Source organism: Drosophila takahashii, chromosome X (genome assembly GCF_030179915.1).
Source record: "Drosophila takahashii strain IR98-3 E-12201 chromosome X, DtakHiC1v2, whole genome shotgun sequence".
Taxonomy (NCBI): domain Eukaryota; kingdom Metazoa; phylum Arthropoda; class Insecta; order Diptera; family Drosophilidae; genus Drosophila; species Drosophila takahashii.
In genome coordinates, this window is record NC_091683.1 from 18,767,628 (window position 1) to 18,788,643 (window position 21,016).

The 21,016-nt window shown below is 41.3% G+C and overlaps 4 protein-coding genes across 4 annotated transcripts; 2 read left to right on the forward strand and 2 right to left on the reverse strand.

Annotated features, from left to right (window-relative positions):
• Nucleotides 1-72: 72 nt before the first annotated feature.
• sbr (small bristles) lies at nucleotides 73-18,866 on the forward strand. Its single transcript, XM_017146798.3, has 10 exons — nucleotides 73-709; nucleotides 770-930; nucleotides 996-1,091; nucleotides 13,936-14,457; nucleotides 14,514-14,623; nucleotides 16,304-16,340; nucleotides 16,662-16,891; nucleotides 16,962-17,133; nucleotides 17,770-18,284; nucleotides 18,359-18,866. Exons 1-10 carry the CDS (start codon nucleotides 589-591, stop codon nucleotides 18,456-18,458), a joined length of 2,064 nt encoding a protein of 687 aa, XP_017002287.3. The 5' UTR covers nucleotides 73-588; the 3' UTR covers nucleotides 18,459-18,866.
• On the forward strand, nucleotides 3,900-6,304 carry LOC108060880 (putative sodium-dependent multivitamin transporter). The gene has a single exon (XM_017146800.3). The coding sequence runs from the start codon at nucleotides 4,129-4,131 to the stop codon at nucleotides 5,929-5,931; it is 1,803 nt and encodes a 600-aa protein (XP_017002289.2). The 5' UTR covers nucleotides 3,900-4,128; the 3' UTR covers nucleotides 5,932-6,304.
• Nucleotides 6,057-6,785, reverse strand: LOC108060881 (uncharacterized). Its single transcript, XM_017146801.3, has one exon. The coding sequence runs from the start codon at nucleotides 6,727-6,729 to the stop codon at nucleotides 6,319-6,321; it is 411 nt and encodes a 136-aa protein (XP_017002290.2). The 5' UTR covers nucleotides 6,730-6,785; the 3' UTR covers nucleotides 6,057-6,318.
• LOC108060882 (uncharacterized) lies at nucleotides 10,774-11,476 on the reverse strand. The gene is made up of 2 exons (XM_017146802.3): nucleotides 11,198-11,476; nucleotides 10,774-11,138 (listed from the first exon to the last, which is right to left on the reverse strand). Exons 1-2 carry the CDS (start codon nucleotides 11,264-11,266, stop codon nucleotides 10,992-10,994), a joined length of 216 nt encoding a protein of 71 aa, XP_017002291.1. The 5' UTR covers nucleotides 11,267-11,476; the 3' UTR covers nucleotides 10,774-10,991.
• Nucleotides 18,867-21,016: the final 2,150 nt, after the last annotated feature.

The following is a 21,016-nucleotide window of genomic DNA, read 5'->3' on the forward strand; positions in this document are numbered from 1 at the left end:
AATCCCTCGATAGCTAGTAGCTAGACTGCCGTCACCGATCACGAGCTATTCCGATAGTAGGCCCGCCACAATCGATAGGCCGTTCCGAAAGAACCGAAGGGAAAACAACACTCAACAATAATCCTTGGAACACTGAATTTTACCTGTTCCTTTTTGTTTTCCTGCTTCGTTGCCTTCGCAAAACTACCTTTTTTTCCGGGAACAGCAGCCGGGAAAACTCGGAAATCCTCCGTCAATTTGTGCAAAAACCATCGGGCCGTGTCTATCGAAAGCGGATCGCTCGTCACTAGAGTCACTAAAATAAGTGTTTAATTTCATAAAATTGCGTTGTATGTGGATTGTTGAGACCAGGCAAAGCGAATTATTCCAACGAGTATATAAAGTGTGAGGAACTCCAGCGTATTTCGCAAAGCATTCTCGGCACTTTGTGCGTTTTGCATTTTTTGCGCAAAAAAAAACACAAGATAGGCTGATTTTCACAACAACAAAAACAAAGAACGATAGTGCAAAAAACGTGCTGAAGAAAGCATTTTTTTTTCTACCCATCCGTTGTTGTTGCCTCATAAATTTGTAAGGAAAAATCGGAAAATGCCCAAACGCGGTGGCGGCGGCGGCGGCGGAAGAGGCGGCGGCGACGGCGGTGGCCAGCGGTACAACAACAACGTCGGCAATGGCGGCGGACGTTACTCGGCGCTCGAGGATTTCGATGGTCAGTAGTTAAAAGCAGCCTTAAAAAGCATTTATTATATCCATGTATTCCCAATTCCAGAAGTGGAGGATCGTCAGCGACGCAAGGATCGTAACAAACGGCGCGTCAGCTTTAAGCCCTCGCAGTTTCCGCACAACAAAAAGGACATCAAGCTGCGTCCCGAGGATCTGCGCCGCTGGGACGAGGATGATGACATGAGCGACATGACCACAACCGTCAAGGTGAGCACATCTATCCATCCTTCTAAACCGAATTTAACCCATTATCTTCCTCTTAAAACCCACAGCAGGATAGACCCACCTCCCGACGACGAGGATCGCCCATTCCGCGCGGCAAGTTCGGCAAACTGATGCCCAACAGCTTTGGCTGGTACCAAGTGACGGTGAGTTTGGCCTACCATGTCATATAGATATCGGATTTATGATATGGGGAGAGAATCATGTGATTCGTTAGTTATTTAGACATAAGTAGAGCTAGGAAATTATCGATATTTTCGATAATTTCACCATATTGATACGATAATATCGATGTTTTCCTCTTAAATATCCAGAAAAGATATATATTTTTGATAATTTCACAATATTGATACGATAATATAGATGTTTTCCCCTTAAATATCCAGAAAAGATATTTATTTTTGATAATTTCACAATACTGATACGATAATATCGATATTTTCAAGGAAAAACTCCCTTTAAATATACAGAAATAGCAAACTGTCGATATTCTTTCAAGCTCTACCTGGAAGTCCTCGATTTCCTAGGGTTCTAAGGTGTGTTTCAAAATTATACGACACCAACACACTTATTTTTGGAAATTTTTTAGCGTTGTTGTTGTCTATAGAAAGCGAAACATTTAAATGCAGATCGAAAGAACAATGTATGATGTGTACGAAAAAAAATACCACGCGTCCTTCATCCTCTTTTTAAGGATTTACCGCTAATTTTTCGAAATATAGTCTATTTTTCGGCTATGTGCGATCGTTTCATAATTATACGACACCATCGATTTTTTCCGGTTCCAATGATCAAACTTGACCGAAATTTTTTTTCTGGTTAAATATAAACCAAAAGGTTCCATTTTGAGAGTAATCCAGCCCAAAGGTCCTTTCAATCTTCAACCAATACATAAATATTGAATATGTCTCTCTACACCTTAAAAAAGTAGTTTTTCGAAGTCATATCCCACAATTCGTCTTAACTTTTGTCTGGTCAATATTCTTAGCACTTTTGAATCAAATAAAAATCCTTTTCAGTTCATTACATGCACGAAACAGACCTCAAAAATCTTTTTTTAAAGGATTGCCCTTTTGGAACCAAACTGTTTTATTCCAAAAATATTTGATTTTGGGCGATACTTTCTGTCAGAATGCAAAAATTTGTTCTTCAAAACCTTAATAAACTTTCCACATTTCACGATTGGAACATTTTAAATGCGATCCCCAGTCTGCGCCACTTTGAAGTTTTTTCGAAATTTTTTCATACGAATTTGAGTGTTTTCTCCATGGGATTTCATTCGGGGGGCGCAGACTGGTGATCGCATTTCAAATGTTCCAATCGTAAAATGTGGAAAGTTTATTAAGGTTTTAAAGAACAAATTTTTGCATTTTGACAGGAAGTATCGCTCAAAATCAAATATTTTTGGAATAAAACAGTTTGGTTCCAAAAGGGCAATTCTTTAAAAAATGATTTTTGAGGTCTGTTTCGTGAACGTAATACACTGAACAGGATTCTTATTTGATTCAAAAGTGTTAGGAATATTGACCAGACCAAAGTTAAGACGAATTGTGGGATATGACTTCGAAAAAAAAATTTTTTTAAGGTATAGAGGAAATATTCAATATTTATGTATGGGCCGAAGATTAGAAGGATCAAAGATCCATCCCAAAGCTGGATTACTCTCAAAATCGAATCTTTTAGTTTATATTTAACCAGAAAAAAAATTTCGGGTAAGTTTGATCATTGGAACCGGAAAAAATCAATGGTGTCGTATAATTATGAAACACCTTAAAATTAAGATTTTGTTATAACTTATGCCCCGGAGGCAAATATTATATTGTTTTCACATGAAATTCTTTGTTTTGTTATAACGATTAAATACGAACACAATCACCTTAATACGACTTTTAATAAAAAAAATATTTAAGAAATGTATGGTGTCGTATAATTTTGAAACACACCTTATATAGAGGTCAGATTTATATTGGCAGCCTTATAACCATTAATATCAGATTTTTGGATGTGTAGGTCGTAAGTTATTTAGACATAAGATAAATGTCGCGGAAGTAGAGCCTGAAAATGATCGATAATTTCGATATTTTCGATATTTTCACAATATTGATACGATAATATCAATGTTTTTAGAAAAAAATCCTTTTAAATATTCTTTCAAGCTCTACCTAAAAGTCCTTGAATCCCTAACGCTCCATATAGAGGCCCTATAACAATTAATATCGTATTTTAGAATGGGCAGAAGAGAATCAAGTGATTCGTTAGTTAGACAGACACAAGTTAAAGGTCGCCTGGAGCTCCTCGAATCACTAGAGTCCCCATATAGAGGCCCCGATTTATATGGGCAGCCGTATAACCATTAATACCCAGATTTGTTGGCTATTCCGGCACAAGTTCGCGCAATATAACGCATAGGTTGGCATATTTCTTGTTTATTATCACACCGAACCAGAACTACAAACCCCAGACGACTGGTCCATATAGATAGCAGATTTACGATGGCACAGCCATACAACTATTTTTTTGGTCTCCAAAAGAATCATGTGATGCGGTGTCTGTTGGTTATTTTTTGGTTTCAGCATCCGCCAAGAATCGCATAGGTTGCAACTTTCTTGTTTATTTGTACATATGTACAGTGCTCCAGTGCTCTGGTTGTGTTTATTAATTAATTTCACTCGTAAAAATCGTAAAGCAAACAGGCAAAAGGGGTCTTCTATCGCTACAACAATTACAATTGCAAGCCAACGAGCGGGTAAATAAATATTTATGGATGGCTAAACTCTGTTGGCGACACAGTGCCAGCCACAAGTGTGTGTTCCCCGTTCTCACTAGCCCACAAAAAGCTGAAACTGCACTGGATGACCGATGACCGAAGAGCGAAGAGCGAAGAGCCTCGCCGAAATGGATTCCAAGGACTTTCCCCCTTTTATTTTCCAGCCAACTAGCCATCCAACCACACGTGGTGCAACACAACAGGCCGCTATCTCTCGGCGGGGTCGTAAATGCCGTAAATGCCCAATGCTGATGGCTGGCGGCGGTTCCATTTGGGCCTTTTTTATTTCATCGACAACCGGCAGACGGTGAAGACGACTTGCTGCTGCTCCACGGCGAACCTTAGCTGAATCTCAAGAGGCCCGCGGAACTTATCAGCCTTTAGCGGAGCGATTAGATGTGCGATTAGGAAAAGCAATGGCTACGCTGGGCGCCTGGGACTATGCCATATTGGCCTTGGTTCTCATCATTTCCGTGGCCATTGGCATCTACTATCGTTTTGTGGGCGGCAAACAGAAGACCACAACCGAATATTTGCTGGCGGATCGGTCGATGGGCGTCGCCCCGGTGGCCTTTAGCCTGATGGCCAGCTTTATGTCGGCCATTACCATACTGGGTGTGTCCATGGAGAACTATCAGTACGGCACCATGTTCGTCCTGATTAATCTGTCGTATGTGGTTTCCACGCCCGTGGCTGCCTACCTCATCATCCCGGTCTTCTATCGCCTGAAAACGGCCAGTGTGTACGAATATCTGGAGCTGCGCTTCGGCTATGCTACTCGACTGGCCGCCTCGCTGAGCTTCTCGCTGCAGATGATCCTCTACATGGGCATTGTGGTTTATGCCCCTGCTTTGGCCTTGGAGGCGGTGACTGGACTTAACCAGGTCTTCTCCATCGTCATCGTTGGAGTCGTCTGCACTTTCTATGCGACACTGGGCGGCATGAAGGCCGTACTCATCACGGATATCTACCAATCGCTACTCATGTTCGCCGCCGTCTTTAGCGTGATTATCTGCGCCTGGGTGAAGGCCGGCAGCCTGGAGGAGATTTGGCGCGTGGCCCAGCAGAATGGACGCATCGATTTCACCAACTTTAGTGTGGATCCCGCGGAACGGCACACCTGGTTCACTCAGATCCTGGGCGGAAGTGCCACCTATTTGGCCATCTATGGAGTGAATCAAACGCAAGTGCAGCGACTGATGGCCGTGAGGAGTTTGAGTGCCGCCCGAGCGGCTCTGTGGTGGTGCCTGCCCATTCTGTGCCTGCTGAGCGTGAGCACCTGCTTCTCGGGACTGTGCATCTACTGGTACTATCGCAACTGCGATCCTCTGCTGGAGGGAAGGGTCAACTCGCGTGACCAAGTGATGCCGCTCTTTGTCGTGGACACCATGGGCGAGTACACCGGCTTGGCTGGCCTCTTTGTTTCGGGGATTTTCTGCGCCAGCCTGTCAACGATTAGCTCGATAATCAGCTCACTGGCGGCCGTCACCCTGGAGGATTACCTCAAGCCGCTGGTCAATTGCTGCGCGAAGCGAACGCTCACCGATCGCCAGACGTTGTGGTACTCCAAGCTGCTCTCCTTGTTCTTCGGCGCCCTCTGCATTGGCATGGCCTTTATGGCGGGCTCAATTGGAGGACTCCTGCAGGCAGCGCTCTCCATTTTCGGCATTATCGGTGGACCTCTGCTGGGACTTTTTACCCTAGGCATGTATGTCACAAGGGCCAACGAAAAAGGAGCCATTGGAGGCCTGCTCATCTCGCTGGTGTTCTGCTTTTGGATCGGTTTCGGGCAGCCAAAGCCGCCGTTGGTCAGTTTGGATATGTCCACAGAGGGTTGTCCTCTAAACAGGAGCTTTGCAAGCGATGTTTTTCTGAAATCTACAAAGGTGGAGTCCCAGGAGGAGCACTTCTTTTACCTGTACAGGATTAGCTACATGTGGTACGCTGCCCTGGGCTTCTTGATTGCCTTCTTTGGCGGCTGGCTGTTGTCTTGGCTGTGTGAGCTGTTTAACTGGGACAACAATAGACGCATCTACCAGGATGCGGACTGTACGCTGATCAAGCACGATCTCTTTGTGCCGCCGCTGGCCAAGCGACTGCAGCGGCGACAGATGCCCCAACTGGTGGTCACTGGGACCAGTTCGGAGATTGGCGGCATCTCGGTGGCGCCTCCACGGCTGGACGAGATCGAGTGGGAGAAGCACAAGGCTGTGGCGTAACCTTTAGAGTTTAGAAACGCTAAATGAAGTGTTATATTGCCTTCTTATCGTGGCCAATTCCATTCAGCTGAGTCAGTAGCACTTCTAAAAAGAATGGCCAATCCAAAAGAGAACAACCTGCTTTGTTTTTCCAATACGGTTAAGTTTAATAGCAATTTTATACAAATCTAAATAGTTCACTCTAACATTATAGATGTTTTAGATAATAATTGTGATAGAAAAAGAAAAAGTTACATTGTTATTTACGAAAGTGCCATCATATCGATCTTGGAGTATCATATATTTATCATTTATTCCCATACATACTAGCCTTTTTCTCTTCGTCACATTTCTATCAACTGAACTTTGGCTTTAATAAACGAGCTTACTCATAGAGAGCGTTTCCCATTAGCGGGTCTCGGTATCGAGGGCCTGATCGGGCTGCTCCTCGGGTCCTCGGGCCTCGTAGACGTTGCGGGTCTGGGACAAGTGCCACAGGGCCAAAAGTCGCACCAGTTCCGTGTAGGTGAGCTGATGCAGCTCCCGCTTATCGCCCGACACCACGCCGGCGGCCTCCAGATCGTTTCGCAGCTCCACAATATCGAACAGGGCCCGATCCTCGGCAGTGTGATCGTTGATGTTCTGATTCTTGGCCGCCACTCTGCCCACGAAACTCTCGCTCTTCGCCACGCCATTGTACTGCTGGCCCACCGGCTCCCGATCCTGCTGGTCGGGGTTCATGGGCAGCGACCAGGCCAGGCAGGCGCCGAGGATCACCAGGAACGAGAGGAGCGGAATGCTGCCCGGAATGGAATTCATGTTTGCGTCCGACTGCGAGAAGCTTTGCCGTGGCACTGCCGTCGCCTCGTCTGTCGATCGTCGCCTGGACTCTCGGGGTGCGCTCCAATTTCTGTCCGTTCTGGCCGTTCTGTCCCGCGCGCTCTCACCCGGTTCTTCCATATCACCCACTCGAGCACCCCGTGTGCCAGTGATGGCCATTCTTCTCCGTTATATCTGGCTTTTTTCCGTTTATTGTCCGTATTTGTCCGTATTTCCAAAATAAATTTGTGAGTGTATTTCTTTTCATATATATTCATATATTCAAAAATGTTTAACCCAAAGAAATTACCAATGAAATAAAGCCAGAAAGCTATGATACTGATAGGGTACACAAAAAATTAAGAAATAATTAAATATTTGTCCGTATTTCCAAAATATTATACCTATAAATCTTTTTGCATTCTTTTGAACATATGTTAAAAAGTTTGAATATAAAGTATCTAGAGATTTAGGAACCCAAAGAATTTACAAATGAAATAAAGCCAGAAAAATAAATATTTGTCCGTATTTTCAAAATATTATACCACTAAAAGGTGGAAATTTGTGAGTGCATTCTTTTTTATGTTCAAAAATTTGGAGTATAAAAAATCAAGAGATATAAAATGATTATTTAAAAAAAAAACTATGATAAACAAGGTTTACATTATAATTATCTCTAGAAATTTCAGATATTTTTCAAGAGAATATTTTGAAAATTGTATTTTCGAGTATTTACAATAACTAAAGCCATCCCCAAATGAAAATGTTTTAATTTAAAAAATATTATTTATTATAAAAATGTTGTCTGCCTAAGAATTGAAATCTATTATTATAAATCTATCTATTATAACTAGAGAATTTAATATTTCATATTTGATTTTCTTGATTATTTTTTTAACCGCCAAAAGCGAAAATGTTGAGTAAAGGCTAAAGTCGCATCACTGCCGTTCGGGGCTGCTTTTGATTGAAAAGTCAGTGTAGGGTCGGTTAAATTATTTTATCTGCATATGCTGCACATACATCGGCCCCTCCGCTCGGTCTTGTACATACATATGTTCTTTAATTGCCTGTGGCTTCGTTTGATTTCGCTTTTGTATTTTGTATTTCGTATTTTGTGTTACGTTTATGTCCGCCTCCAATTCAATTTATCTGCGCAGTTTGTGCGCTCTCGCTGTCTTCTATTTTCTGCATGTTTGCTGGCCTAATCTTATCTATTGTAATTCTCCCTCTCGCTCTCTGGCGAAAACCCCAATTGAACGAGTTGTAATAGTAGAATTTTCAATAATTGCCGTTGATATGGGTTAATGGACGCCCCGTAGATCGTCCATTTAGCAATAGTTTTTGCGAACCCATCAGTCATTCAATCCTAACCGCACATCGTACGTTAATCGGTCAAAGTATCGAAGCAGAAGGGGCTATTTAACTTATCAAGTATGGGAACAACTTTTGTTTGTGTCACGTTATTTTTTAGGTTAACCATTTAACCGTTTACCATTATTGGATGATAGATTTTAAGATATGGGCAATTCTCCTTGAATGTTATGGACAAAAAGTGATTTGTTTTGGGATTTTGTCGGTATATTTTAAAGTTCTAGAATTAATTATTTGACACAAAGTTGAAAAAAAAAAATGCTAAACCCTCCTTTTTTTTATTCATTTCAACTAATCCAACCAACTTGATGGCTAATCTATTAATATACGCATCATGTACCTACTGATTTTAAAAGAAAATCAAGTCTTTCAACCTAAAAGTGAAATAACAAATTTAAGTACCGCTAAAAAAAATAGTTTCTTTTTGTTAAATTGTATGATAGTAATTTAGCTAGGCGAAAGAAAATCCAATTTTCCCATTATAATAATAAAATATGGGATAAAAACAAGTAATGCCCAGTCGTTTTTGATTAAAGTATTCCCACAAGGTGCAAATTATAATGTAAAATCATATAAAATACATTTCCCAGCCCGATTAACTGAATTTTACATTCATATCGACATGGCACTTGATTAATTACTTTTCGCTACAATTATTTTTGCCTGCCTTCAGGCGTTGTGAAAAAGCTTTTTCGTATAATTTGTAAAGCAAAGTTGCACCTGGAGCGACCGACCGCTTGCCGAATGAATGTCAACAAACGTATTATTATTATTATTATTTTCATATCGTGCTATTATGTATTATAACGATTTGACAAATACACGTAACGACGTTCCTGAGTGACAAGGGAACAAGTCGAGATTGTCGAGTGGCATGTAACAAACGACCTGGCCAAGTATTGATAATTGCAATTCGAGAATCGCAATTGGCAGGCCGATTTGCATTTTCCTAATGGATTCACAAACTATGCTGTATATAAATATGAATACGTGTGAATGGAATGGCCAAAACATTCCAATGACTGATCGTTGTTATTTTTTTATTAGTCTCTAGCTGACGGCAAACACGTGCCCGGTGGTTCGGTTGTTAGTCATTCTGGCCGAGAACGAAAGCACCATACAGTCACCGTTGATAACCATAGTTGTGGGCCAGAAAAGAACCCACTGACTCACTGGATCTGGATGGGACAGGCCATGTGGGGGGTAATTCCGAACCCCCTACTTTCCTGCCCACCATTTGGCTGAGTGCTGAGTTCTGTGTGCATCTCCTGATGTCATCGGCCAGTAATGCGTTGGTTCGTTCCCCTTATCTCGCCAATTGAACTGGCAGATTCTACCTACCCCCCGTTCCATCCTGTCCGCAGTGCCACTTTTCCAATCTGTAATCCCACTTTTGTACAGTGGATATCGGTTAAATGAATCTTGATTTTTGTTTCTATTTCAAGAATTTGAAAAATGCCTGTTGTAAGACATCTTAATCTTTTTAGTTGACTTTTGTTGAAATATGTTAAATTGTTTGATTTAATCTTTAAAGTGGAATTATAATGAAATATATTATTTAAATTGTTTGTTTAAAAATGAGAAAAAATTGCATTAGCGGGAGGATTCGAACTCTTACTTGACCTATTATTAAAAAAAAAATTTTTACATATTGTGGGAAAAGTTCAGATTTTCCACAAATACATCACAGGAAAAAAAAATCATAAAAGTCCTTTAAGGGGTTATATACCTTTTTTTTTTTCAAAAAAACGAAATTTTTTTTTTTGCTGAATCTTAAAGTATATCCCCTAGAGAACATCTTCCCAAATTTTCATACAGATCCGAATAATAGTTCGATAGGAAAACAGCGTTTTGACGCGCTCGACTTCAATAGTTGCAACGTCAAAGTAAAACTTTGAATGCGATTATCTCAAAGTCTGGTTTTTCCAAAAGTGCCTTCGCTGTGACCACGATTGCGCAAGAACTATTTGATCGATCTTCTCCAATTTTTTTTTAAATTATTCGTAATGATTGTGCCGAGTTCGTGAACGATTCAGTTTTTATGCGCCAATTTTAATTTCGCAGATCAGAATTTTTTAATAAAATTTTTAGAACTTGAAAAATCAACTTTTTGGAAAAATTGTTACTGTATGCAGAAAAAAGGAAATATTCTTAAAAGTAATCGTTCACGAACTGGATATAACACTATACTAACTAAAAATTTTTGGTTTTTTGATATCAGTTGACCTGCTGGACTTCCATCGTGGTCACCGCAAGCCACTATAAAAAAAAAAGGGTTCCGAAAGAATTGCCATAACTTCGTAAATTATTCATATTTTTTCAAGAACAAAGGCTTGTTGTTTCGATAAAAACATGTACTATCAATAAATAATAACATCACTGTCATAAAATAATTGCTACACACCAAAAAAAAAATCCAAAGTTCCCTTAATTTTTTCGCTCAAAAAAGGTATATAACCCCTTAAGTTCTTTTAGTTAAATATAGATGCAGGCTTTTTAATAGTTATTTTAAATAACTCGGTAAAAAAAAAATACTCTTTAGCTCCAAACTCCAGAAAAAAGAACCACAATAGATTCTCTAAATCGAATCCACTTTATAACGACATTGAGTGCATTTCTAATTTGCCTGAGAACCCAAGCTTGATTGGCCCGTCACTGTGAAGCGGTCTGGAATATTTAGCGATTCAACAATTTATTTTGAAATTGGAATTCAGGCGCATAACAATTAATAATTACTCGTTAACAGCTTAACTTGATTCATATTCATATTCACATTGTATGTACACTTTGGTATTCACACACTCACTCGCACACTCACACACATGGCATTGAAATTGTTTCAACAAAGAGGTGTAGAAAAAAAAATATTAAATCTATTAAAATAAGGGCAGCTAATCCTCCTGATCCTCGTCGTTGGTGGTGGTCACCGTCTTCTCCTGTGTGTGGTGCGTGGTGCTGGTTGTGGTGCGAGTCAATGTGAAGACGCCGGTGGAGCCCACATCATCCAGCGGCTGGGCAATGATGGTCGAGGTGGTGCTCTGGAATCGGTAGAATATATTATGTTACTTGGAAACTTTTTTATGAGCTGATTTCTTACGCCATTCTTGGTCTCCTCGGGGCTCCAGGAGCGCTTATCATCCAAATCCTTTGAGCAACAGCCACCCATTCTTTTGGTTTTTGGTTTCTTGTTCTATAAACTTTGAATATATACCGTATATAATGTGTGAGGATGTCCGATGTCTATATATCTCTGTTCAGTTATATGTTACTGCTTCATCGGCGCACGTCTGTCAGCGAATGCCGCTCCGTTCGCCGGTGTTCGATGGTCTGGTGTTCTGTTCTGTTCAGTTCACTTGTTCAGTTGGCCAACCAACCGAACAACCGAACAACAAAAAGCCCAACCCAGCCCAAGCTGCGCCGCCAGCTGCGACTGCGACGCCGGAGTTGTCATGGCTCCATATCAATTCTAGAAATATGTCTCAGCCAGCTCGTATTTTGTATTGTATTGTACTGTTCTGTTCGGTACTGCTCTGTGTTGAATACAATAAATACAAAATGTGTGGCTATATCTGTGAGCTGTACAAACAAACCATTCACATTCCTTACACCACTCACCACCCACCTCATAGCCTACCTACCTACCTATCACCAAGAACTCTCTAGGTTCCCCTGAGAGTGTCTGCGATCCCCCGAAATACAGTCATCATCTTTATTTTCGAAAGCGAAACCTCTAACCTTGGCGGCTTAACGGTTTATGGTTCATTTTTCCTATCGATCAGGTGCGTCGCCTCGATTCCACGGATCCCATTGTTGTCTGTGGTCTATTTAAAATACACAAAGGGTGGGTAAACATTCCCAATAGGTTTCAATTATTTCAGCCGGGAATTCCAATAAAAAGCTGACTAATAAGTAAGCTAATAAAAATCCTAAAAGTCTTAAAGTCCTAAAAATCTATAAGTAAATTTTGATAAATAGGGGCAATAAATGAAAAAATCCTAATGGGCCATTGGTTGGGTCTTCTAATTAAGGGCTTAAGAAAGGTCCAATTTAAAAGTCATTAAATAAAAATAAAAATTTTAATAGTAGAAGTATTTCTTATCACAATATTAAAATATTTTGACAAATAAGGGCAATAAATGAAAAAATCAAATTAAGATTAAAGCGAAAGGTAATTCCAATAAAAAGCTGACTTAGTTAAAATAAAAGTCAGTCAATAGAAATGAAAATCCTAATAGTAGAAGTATATTTATATAAAATATTATAATAAATAAGGCCAATAAATGAAAATATTCTAATAGCCCATTGGTTGGGTTTTCTAATTAAGGGCTTAGGGGTAAAAAAAACCCACGCTGATAAAAAACTACAATTTGCCATTTTTGAATACGATATCATCGAGGGGTTTATATTTATTTGCCAAAGTCAATGGAAAATAAAGACAACTCCAGCTGATATCGGGGACTCTGTGGACAGGAGGGACGCGAATATACATATATATAATAATAACAGCTAATGCCCGTAATAAATAAATTTATCGCATTAATGCGCAATGAATGAGTGGGCTAGATGTGCTGTGACTTATCTTGTTGATACCGTTGATATAAATAGGGTCGAGTGGCGAACGGAGGTGCCGGAGGGGCTGGGATCACGGCGATCATTCACACGATCATTATTCGCATATGGCCCCCATCTTTGTGCCCGACTGTACCCGAAGTGATCCCATAAATTGAATTACCACTGATTCCAGTGATTCTTTGTGCACAGACCCCGCACTTTATATGGATGTATATGTGGTGCATATATATACGTACGTCTGCAGTCCGATTAGATATCGGCCATCGGCGAATAATAACATTAATAATAATAACAATAATAGCCAAGTGACCGATATTGATGGTTGTCTGACCTTCGCATTGGCAGCAGCAGAGTTTTGGATCCACCCCGGGATTGTTTTTCGCTTTTTGCTGTCTGTTTACCATACACACTCACCATTTCCGGATAAGTGCTCGTAATTAAATCACTGACAGTTTGAGTGATAAGACTGCCCTGCCCGAAAAAATGTAATTAGGTGACGAGACCCACATATTCGAAAATGAAAACGAATGGCATGCAAATCGGCGAGCGTTCTGCTAATTCTCATATCGTAATTGGGAATGTGACGAGGGAACAGAGCCAATTAGTTAAAATTGGCAAATTACGATTAAAATCTATTTTTATACATTTTTATAAAATATTGCTAATTTTTAATACAACATGTTCCCCAGTGATTTTTAAGTAAAGTTTAAAATATTTATAATATTAGTATATTAGTTAAATAATATTTAAGTGTAGTTATAAGGCCGGTGGGCCTTGTGACACTCTTGAGAGTGTCTTAACGCCCGCGACCTTTATTATATTTTATAATATTTTCTTTATTGAAAGCTAATTTCTTTTGTATTCATATGTGGGTATTTTATTTATATTTCTTTACTGAGTTGTGTTTATTGAAATGTGCTAAAAAGAGCATTTCATAATCAGTCATTTGAACGGGGATTCACAAAAGTTTAAATGAGTGCAACTGGTGAAAGTTGGATATTACGACATTTTTGTACAGACTTGTACGTGCTTTCCTATGGTTAGACTTTTGGAGCTATCTCTGCTTTATACATTTTAGCTTTTACACACCCCATTGATAGATAGATAGATCAACACGAAATGTGGAGCAGTGATGGCAAATAGAACACCGCCCATGAGTTGGCCGATGAGATAATTTCAGCGGCTGCTTATCTGTGTTATATAAACCATATAAACCCATATAATTGTCTATTGTCTAATGATTTTCCCCCCTTCCCTTTGCAGCTACAAAATGCACAGATTTACGAAAAGGAAACCCTTTTGCGGGCCTTATTGGCGGCAATGTCGCCGCATGTCTTCATACCGCAATATTGGCGAGCGGAACGCAATTGCGTGATCTTCTTCACCGACGACTACGAGGTGGCCGAGCGCATTCAACATCTGGGCAGGCACGCCCAGCTACCCGATGGCTATAGGCTGATGCCGCGCGTGCGCAGCGGCATTCCGCTGGTGGCCATCGACGATGCCTTCAAGGAGAAGATGAAGGTGACCATGGCCAAGCGGTACAATGTGCAGACCAAGGCACTCGACCTCTCCCGCTTCCATGCCGATCCGGAGCTCAAGCTGATCTTTTGCCCGCTCTTCCGGCAGAACGTGATGAGCGCCGCCATCGATATTATCTGCGATAATATACCCGATCTGGAGGCGATCAACCTGAATGACAACAGCATGACCAGCATGGAGGCCTTCAAGGGCGTGGAGAAGCGGATACCGAACCTCAAGATACTCTATTTGGGGGATAATAAGGTGAGAAACTATAATAACTATTTGTTTACTAGCTATACTAACTACTTTTTCTTTAGATACCATCACTGGCCCACCTGGTGGTGTTTCGCAACCTGTCTATTTTGGAGCTGGTCTTAAAGAACAATCCCTGCCGTTCCCGCTACAAGGACTCGCAGCACTTTATCAGGTATACTATGGTGTGATTGGTGTGACTTCTAACCTTTCTAGAGGATGCTGCCACATGGTCGACGTGGGAGTTGCCGCGTCGGGAGTCACAGAGGAATTAGGATTAGCACATTTCCATTGTTCTGTTGTCTCCATTATTCTTCTGTTTTGTTTTCGAAGTGAATGCGCTGCAGGATTGTGGCTCAAAATCAGGTGGAACTCCAATCCTCGCTAGAATTTTGCTGAAAAGGCCTTCAGCCTAAAGTTTAGAAGCGGTTGAGCAGGCAAAAGCATTTGAGGGAAAAGAGTTTCTAAAGAAAGTGCCTTAAAGCAAGGGCAGGTCGAAAGCAGCGGAAGAGACTTTGGGCAAGGCAGTAAAAAATTAAAAAAAAAATTGTTTAAAAAAAAAAAAAAGAAACGAAAAACTACAGTAGAGCCCAAGCCATTTCTACAACCAGCTGAGTGTTCAACACTTTCGACGATGTGGCAACGCTGAGCTACAGACGAGACTGTACCACACACACACATACATTACATACCTGCACCGTTCGCACTTCCACTTAAGCAGGCGGACATGCAGCAATACCCGACACAGCAGCAACAACAACGTTGGCAAAAGCACATCAATAGTAAAATCATACAATCGAATAATTAATTAAACGTAATACCCACCAACCCACCCACCGCGCACCCCGCTACAACACACACGGGCACACACACACATGTAGCGACTCCACGCCAGCGCACGCACGCATGCGCCTGCGCACTTGCGTTTGCGCGCCAAGTCCCCCAAGCTGCGTGCCCTGTGCGCGCTGTTGTGTTGCGTTGTTGTGTCGCCGCTTGTTGATTTTGCGGCGGTTGCCAAGAAGAGGAGGCGGAGGGGGAGGAGTGGCGCAAAGGCCCCCTTATTTAGGTGCGCAGCGTCTAGCAGAAATTACAATTAAATACCAAACGGACAAAACGGACATAACGGACAAAAACCTACACAAAACACTCAACTACGGACATATTTTGCTGGCGCCAGCGGCCGCCGCGTTGTTTTGCGAGCCGTTTACACTCATTTTGTACGGCATCGTTGGGCGTGTGATCCGCCTGCGGATGCGACGTGTGCGAACGTGACGGGACATGACGAGACATGTCGAAGGCATCGGACTGAAGTGACACAGCCGCCAGCTTTCCCCGGTCTGGCAACGCAGCCAGCTTTTGCTTGGGCCCACACTGTTCGAAAAAAAAGAAAAAAACAACTTTAAAAAAAAAATAAAAAAAGAAAAAAAGGCAAAAAATAAAAAAAATAAAATACAACAAACACAAAAGATGCCCAGGCACAATGCAGTGCTCAATTGTACTTTTCCGCTGCACTCAAACAGCAGCATCAATCAAATAATGGCACAAAAATGGCCAAGCACCTAGTGCCTCTGCCTCTTCAGCTGCCCAAAGCTCCGCGACATTTGGCGAGCCTGTCGAGTAACGTAATAAAGTAATACTATGCCAGATCACAAGTGGATCTCGTGTGCGAGGGAGAGTAACCCCTGGTAATTGGCCTGCCTGTGTCCGCAACACCTGCAGCGCATACACCACCCCCCCCACACACAATAAACCCATTTAATTATTATTTCTCGCTATTTAACTCGCATATCTATCATCGCCTCCCTGCTAATGCCAACCAAAATACGGCCGAATATCCACTTCGAACTATTTACAGCGAAGTACGTCGCAAGTTCCCCAAACTGCTGAAGTTGGTAAGTGCAATGCCCCCGTAGAACATCGTTTAGCAGAATGATGGGAATGTTACAATGTTAATTCTTCAATATTAAAATAAATCAGGTTTCCATCTGGATTTCATATAGAAATTTATCAAAATAATATTTCATAATATCATATCATAATATCATAATTTAATAATATCATAATATCATATCATAATATCATCCTATTTGAGGTTGGAAAGCTACATATTAATCCACGGATCCTACACTAGGTTCCTTGTTAAATTCCCATCACTGCTAGTTATCATCCGTCTCTAAGAACCCACGATCCATAACTAAATTAAATCCCTACAGGATGGAGAGGCCCTGGCGCCGCAGGTCACCTTTGATCTAACCGAGCAGGGACGCATTCTCGAGACGAAGGCCTCCTTCCTGTGCGACAACGCTGGCGCCGAGGTGGTGCGTCAGTTCCTGGACCAGTACTTCCGCATTTTTGATTCGGAGAGCCGACAGTCCCTGCTGGATGCCTACCACGAAAACGCGATGCTGTCCATAACGATGCCGTCGGCCAATCAGGCGGGAAGGTGAGTGCTGTCTTCATTAATAACTCTAAACATACATCCAATAATATTCCCTAATTTTCTTGCAAAATAGGCTGAACAGCTTCTGGAAGTTCAATCGCAACCTGCGACGCCTGGTGAACGGCGAAGACAACCGCACGCGGCACTTGAAGTACGGACGGCTGGCCTGCGTTTCCACGTTGGACGAGTGGCCAAGGACGCTGCACGAGCGTCGCACCTTCACCGTCGACCTGACCATATTCAATGTGAGCAAAAAATCATTAGAAGTTCTCCGGATAATAGAAAAATCCGGCTTAATTTATCGATCTTATGCTTATCAAGACTCTTGTCCGTGTGTTTTATTCATGAAGAGAAATTCCCCAAACAAATATTCTACTTCATTTGTGTTTTCCCTTCAAAGCATCGATATTATTGAAAGGAAAATTATCGAAAATATCGATAATTAAAGAGAAATTCTCGAACCAAAATACTAGTGCTTATAAAATATCGACAGTTTGCTGGTTCTTGATATTTTCTTTGTGTTTTCCCTTCAAAGCATCGATATTATCTAATCGATATTGTCAAAATATCGAAAATATCGATCATTTTTAAACATAACATTTATAAGAAATTATCTAGTGGGTTAGATCGAGTGTTTTGTAGTACAAACTATACTAAAAATATCAATTGAGAAACTAGCTTAAGCAATGAATATTTTAATTACTTAGTTATTTGATTTTGGCCACGGAATCGTAATGTTTGTATAAATAATAATTGAGGAATGGGTGAATACAGTTTTAGAATCTATATTAAAGTAACCATAATAACCTTAAATATGTATACACTTCCTGCCGCATAATCAGTGGAAACTAATCACAATTTCACTCCCTTTCTGCCCACAGACTTCCATGATGGTATTCACGGTGACGGGATTGTTCAAGGAGCTGAACGGCGAGGCCAGCGCCTCCGGCTCGATGTCGATGCAGTACGAGCTGCGCCACTTTGCCCGCACCTACGTGGTGGTGCCGCAGAACACCGGCTATTGCATCCGCAACGAGACCATCTTCATCACGAACGCCTCGCAGGAGCAGGTGCGTGAGTTCAAGCGGTCGCAGCACCAGCCGGCTCCCGGTTCCATGGCCAGCACATCGACAAGTGCCACGGCGACCAGTCCGCAGCAGCAGCAGCCAGGGACGACTGGGGGTCTGCAGGGTCGTCTCAATCCGGTGGGCGTGGCAACCGGGCCGGTGGCCATTCTGCCAGGAAATCCGCTGGCAGCCACCTCACCGGTGAACAGCGGCAGTGCCGCCTTATCAGTGGGTGCAGTGGCGCCTGGCGTGCAGGATGAGAACACCAAAATGCAGATGATACAGGCGATGAGTGCGCAAAGCCAAATGAACGTGCTCTGGAGTCGCAAGTAAGAGCTATAAAATTCTGCATATTAGTTGAACCATTGCTAACTGAATCTCTCATCTTTCTTCCCCTCAACAGATGCTTGGAGGAGACGAATTGGGACTATAACCATGCCGCATTCGTTTTCGAGCAACTCTTCAAGGAAAACAAAATTCCGCCCGAGGCTTTTGTCAAGTAATTCTCATTCGACATTTGACCAGAAGCAGCAAGGGGGAAAAACAGAGCAGAGCCAAGTGCCACGTATACAGAATCAAATGTTTTGTTTATTTGTTTTCGTTTTGTAATTAAATACTTTTTAATATTTTTTTTTAGAGTCACATCTAAATTGTAATAAAACGCTGAGTTAGTTGTGCGCACATTGTCGAGCCACAATGATCGCAGCCCCTTGATAGGTATATTTAACTCGCTTTAAGTTCCGTCCGCAGATCCCCTGGACCAAGACCCTTCTGGCTTGAGCGCCAGGACGAAGAGTCTGCGAACGGTTGCCCCCTTTAGAATTTAGAACTGTTTTATAGCCCTAAGCACGTACAAGAAAATATACATCAAAATCCTGTATGCAACAATGTTGTTGAAAATAACGCAAAAACCAACTATTATTTACCCATAAACGGTTACCAGTCCCACGAATCCCATCCCGCTTTCCTTGCTCCTCGAGTAGCCTTAACTTTTGTATACAAAGACCAGCGAACGAAAACAAACATTTTGTTTGGGGAGGGCAAACAAACGTATATTAATAGAGAACTTGGACAAGCAATAACATTAATAACCTTTGTGTACATTTTGTAACGACTCAGAAACCAACATTACCTTTCTTTCCTTAATAGCAAAAATAATACAAAAAAACTAACATTTACAATTCACGCTTAGTCGTAAGTCCAATTGAATTTAAGTGTGCCCGGTATATAGGAATTATATACATTAATATAATAAGCATAGAATCTTTAATAAATTTATCAGAATCGAATGAGAAGTCGGTGTTTTATTTCATATTTAAGAAAGCAATGTATTTTGGAATGCATTATTTATTATAATTGTAATTAGTTTTGTATTATTATGCAAATTTGTGTTACTAAAATAAAATGATTCTGAATTGAGAATACAATTTAAAAGTAACGACTAGCGTCTTTTGACGCTGGGTGTCGCCACATCTGTTCTTACCGCTAGATGGCGCCCACAGTAAAATCCATGTAAGAAACATGTAAAAAACAAAAAGCGCTAGATGGCGCCTTTCGTTGAACCCAGGCAATTAGAAAAAGAATGAAAAAGTAACTTAATTTTTAGACACGATTTAATAAATATTTATTAGTGTTTTTTAACATATGATTTTATGTTTCAAAATCACTCAAAGAGGTGTTAGATGTATGTAAAAAATGAATTTGTGTTTGTAACTATCAAATTCCCATTCCAATCAAATTCCCAACCGATTGGCGTTATCATCTATAAACTTCAATTATTACATTTTTCAAAATAACGTGATGCAAAAATGCATTTTCTATTTTATTTAAATCTTTCCGGTAAAGGTGAGGTGAGGTGGATTATCTGCTTAGCTGGGACCTCCTTAATAATAATTTTTCATCAAAAATAATCATTTTTTTTTACAAAAAAAAAAGATTCAAGGTTCTACATATTAAATCGATTGGTTAAATTTTAAACAATTTTTTTTATGCAGAAACATATGCCAAAAGAAATAAATATTTGAGACAATGTAACGGTTTGCTGCTATGGCAAATTTAAATAAATTAATTAAAATTCAATTCGAGTGTCAAAAGAGCGCACTTCCCAGATTATTTCATGTATTCATCGCAACCAGTTCGCGGCGCCTTGGACCAACTCTTTTGCTTTTTCTTTTCCTTTTCCCGCATCGCATTGTCATTGTTCCCGCTGAGACGAGAAAGTGTCTGGGACTCGAGTCCTAGGACCTAGCACCCAGGACCAAGGTCCTAGGACCTAGGACTTAGGGCCCATTGTGCGAGTCCCCTTTGAGAGCGTGTGACGGGGCAAGGACAACAAAGGAGTCGAATAACAAAAAGCTTTTCTAGTTTCACAGCTTTCCGCAGCCGGATTTGGGTTTTTTGGGTCTTTGGGCTTTGTTTGCGGTGTCGGCTCCTCGATTTTGGGCCACAGCTGTCCGGCAATTGGGTGGGATTCGGATTCCATTCAACAATTGGTCAGCAACCGGTGGCCAGTAACCAGTAACCAGTGTCCAGTGACCAGTGTCCAGTGACCAGTGACCAGTGGTCAGCGTGAGAAGCGGCTGGCGCCCAGCATCCCAAGTGAAATTCCTGGACAGCTGGCCCACTCTTGTGGTCCACACAATGGACACGGGATCGAGCTACAACCGGACCTCTTTGTTATTCAAAATTAGCCAGAAGAAAGACGGCCACTGGACCAGAATCTGACCAAGCTGCCAGCATCTGTCGGGGATCTCGAATGGCGCCCAAAATGGGCAATCAAGTTCAGCTTGTTCTAGGCCCTAGGATCTACGGTTCTGATCTTCAGCTGCCTTAGCTCCGCACAATGCAAAATTCCTTGGGGTGGGAAATTTAATAAGTTTAATTTAAATTATTTCTTAAGCAAACACAGAGCAAAATTTTCGCCCATTTTCATTTTTTCTGTATGTTTTTTTGCTGTAACTTGGCCAAAAATGGTCCTACGCCAAAAATACATACTGTTTTGAACAGATAACAAAATAATAAATAAATCCATAACACTTTCCGGGTGATCTGGAAAAAATAA

Coding starts and splice junctions, on each gene's coding strand:
- LOC108060882 (XM_017146802.3), bottom strand. CDS start 11,266: ATGGGTGGCTGTTGCTCAAAGGATTTGGATGATAAGCGCTCCTGGAGC. Junction 11,139..11,197: donor CCGAGGAGACCAAGAATGGC/GTAAGAAATCAG, acceptor TACCGATTCCAG/AGCACCACCTCGACCATCAT.
- LOC108060881 (XM_017146801.3), bottom strand. CDS start 6,729: ATGAATTCCATTCCGGGCAGCATTCCGCTCCTCTCGTTCCTGGTGATC.
- LOC108060880 (XM_017146800.3), top strand. CDS start 4,129: ATGGCTACGCTGGGCGCCTGGGACTATGCCATATTGGCCTTGGTTCTC.
- sbr (XM_017146798.3), top strand. CDS start 589: ATGCCCAAACGCGGTGGCGGCGGCGGCGGCGGAAGAGGCGGCGGCGAC. Junction 16,341..16,661: donor TCCCCAAACTGCTGAAGTTG/GTAAGTGCAATG, acceptor AAATCCCTACAG/GATGGAGAGGCCCTGGCGCC. Junction 18,285..18,358: donor AACGTGCTCTGGAGTCGCAA/GTAAGAGCTATA, acceptor TCCCCTCAACAG/ATGCTTGGAGGAGACGAATT.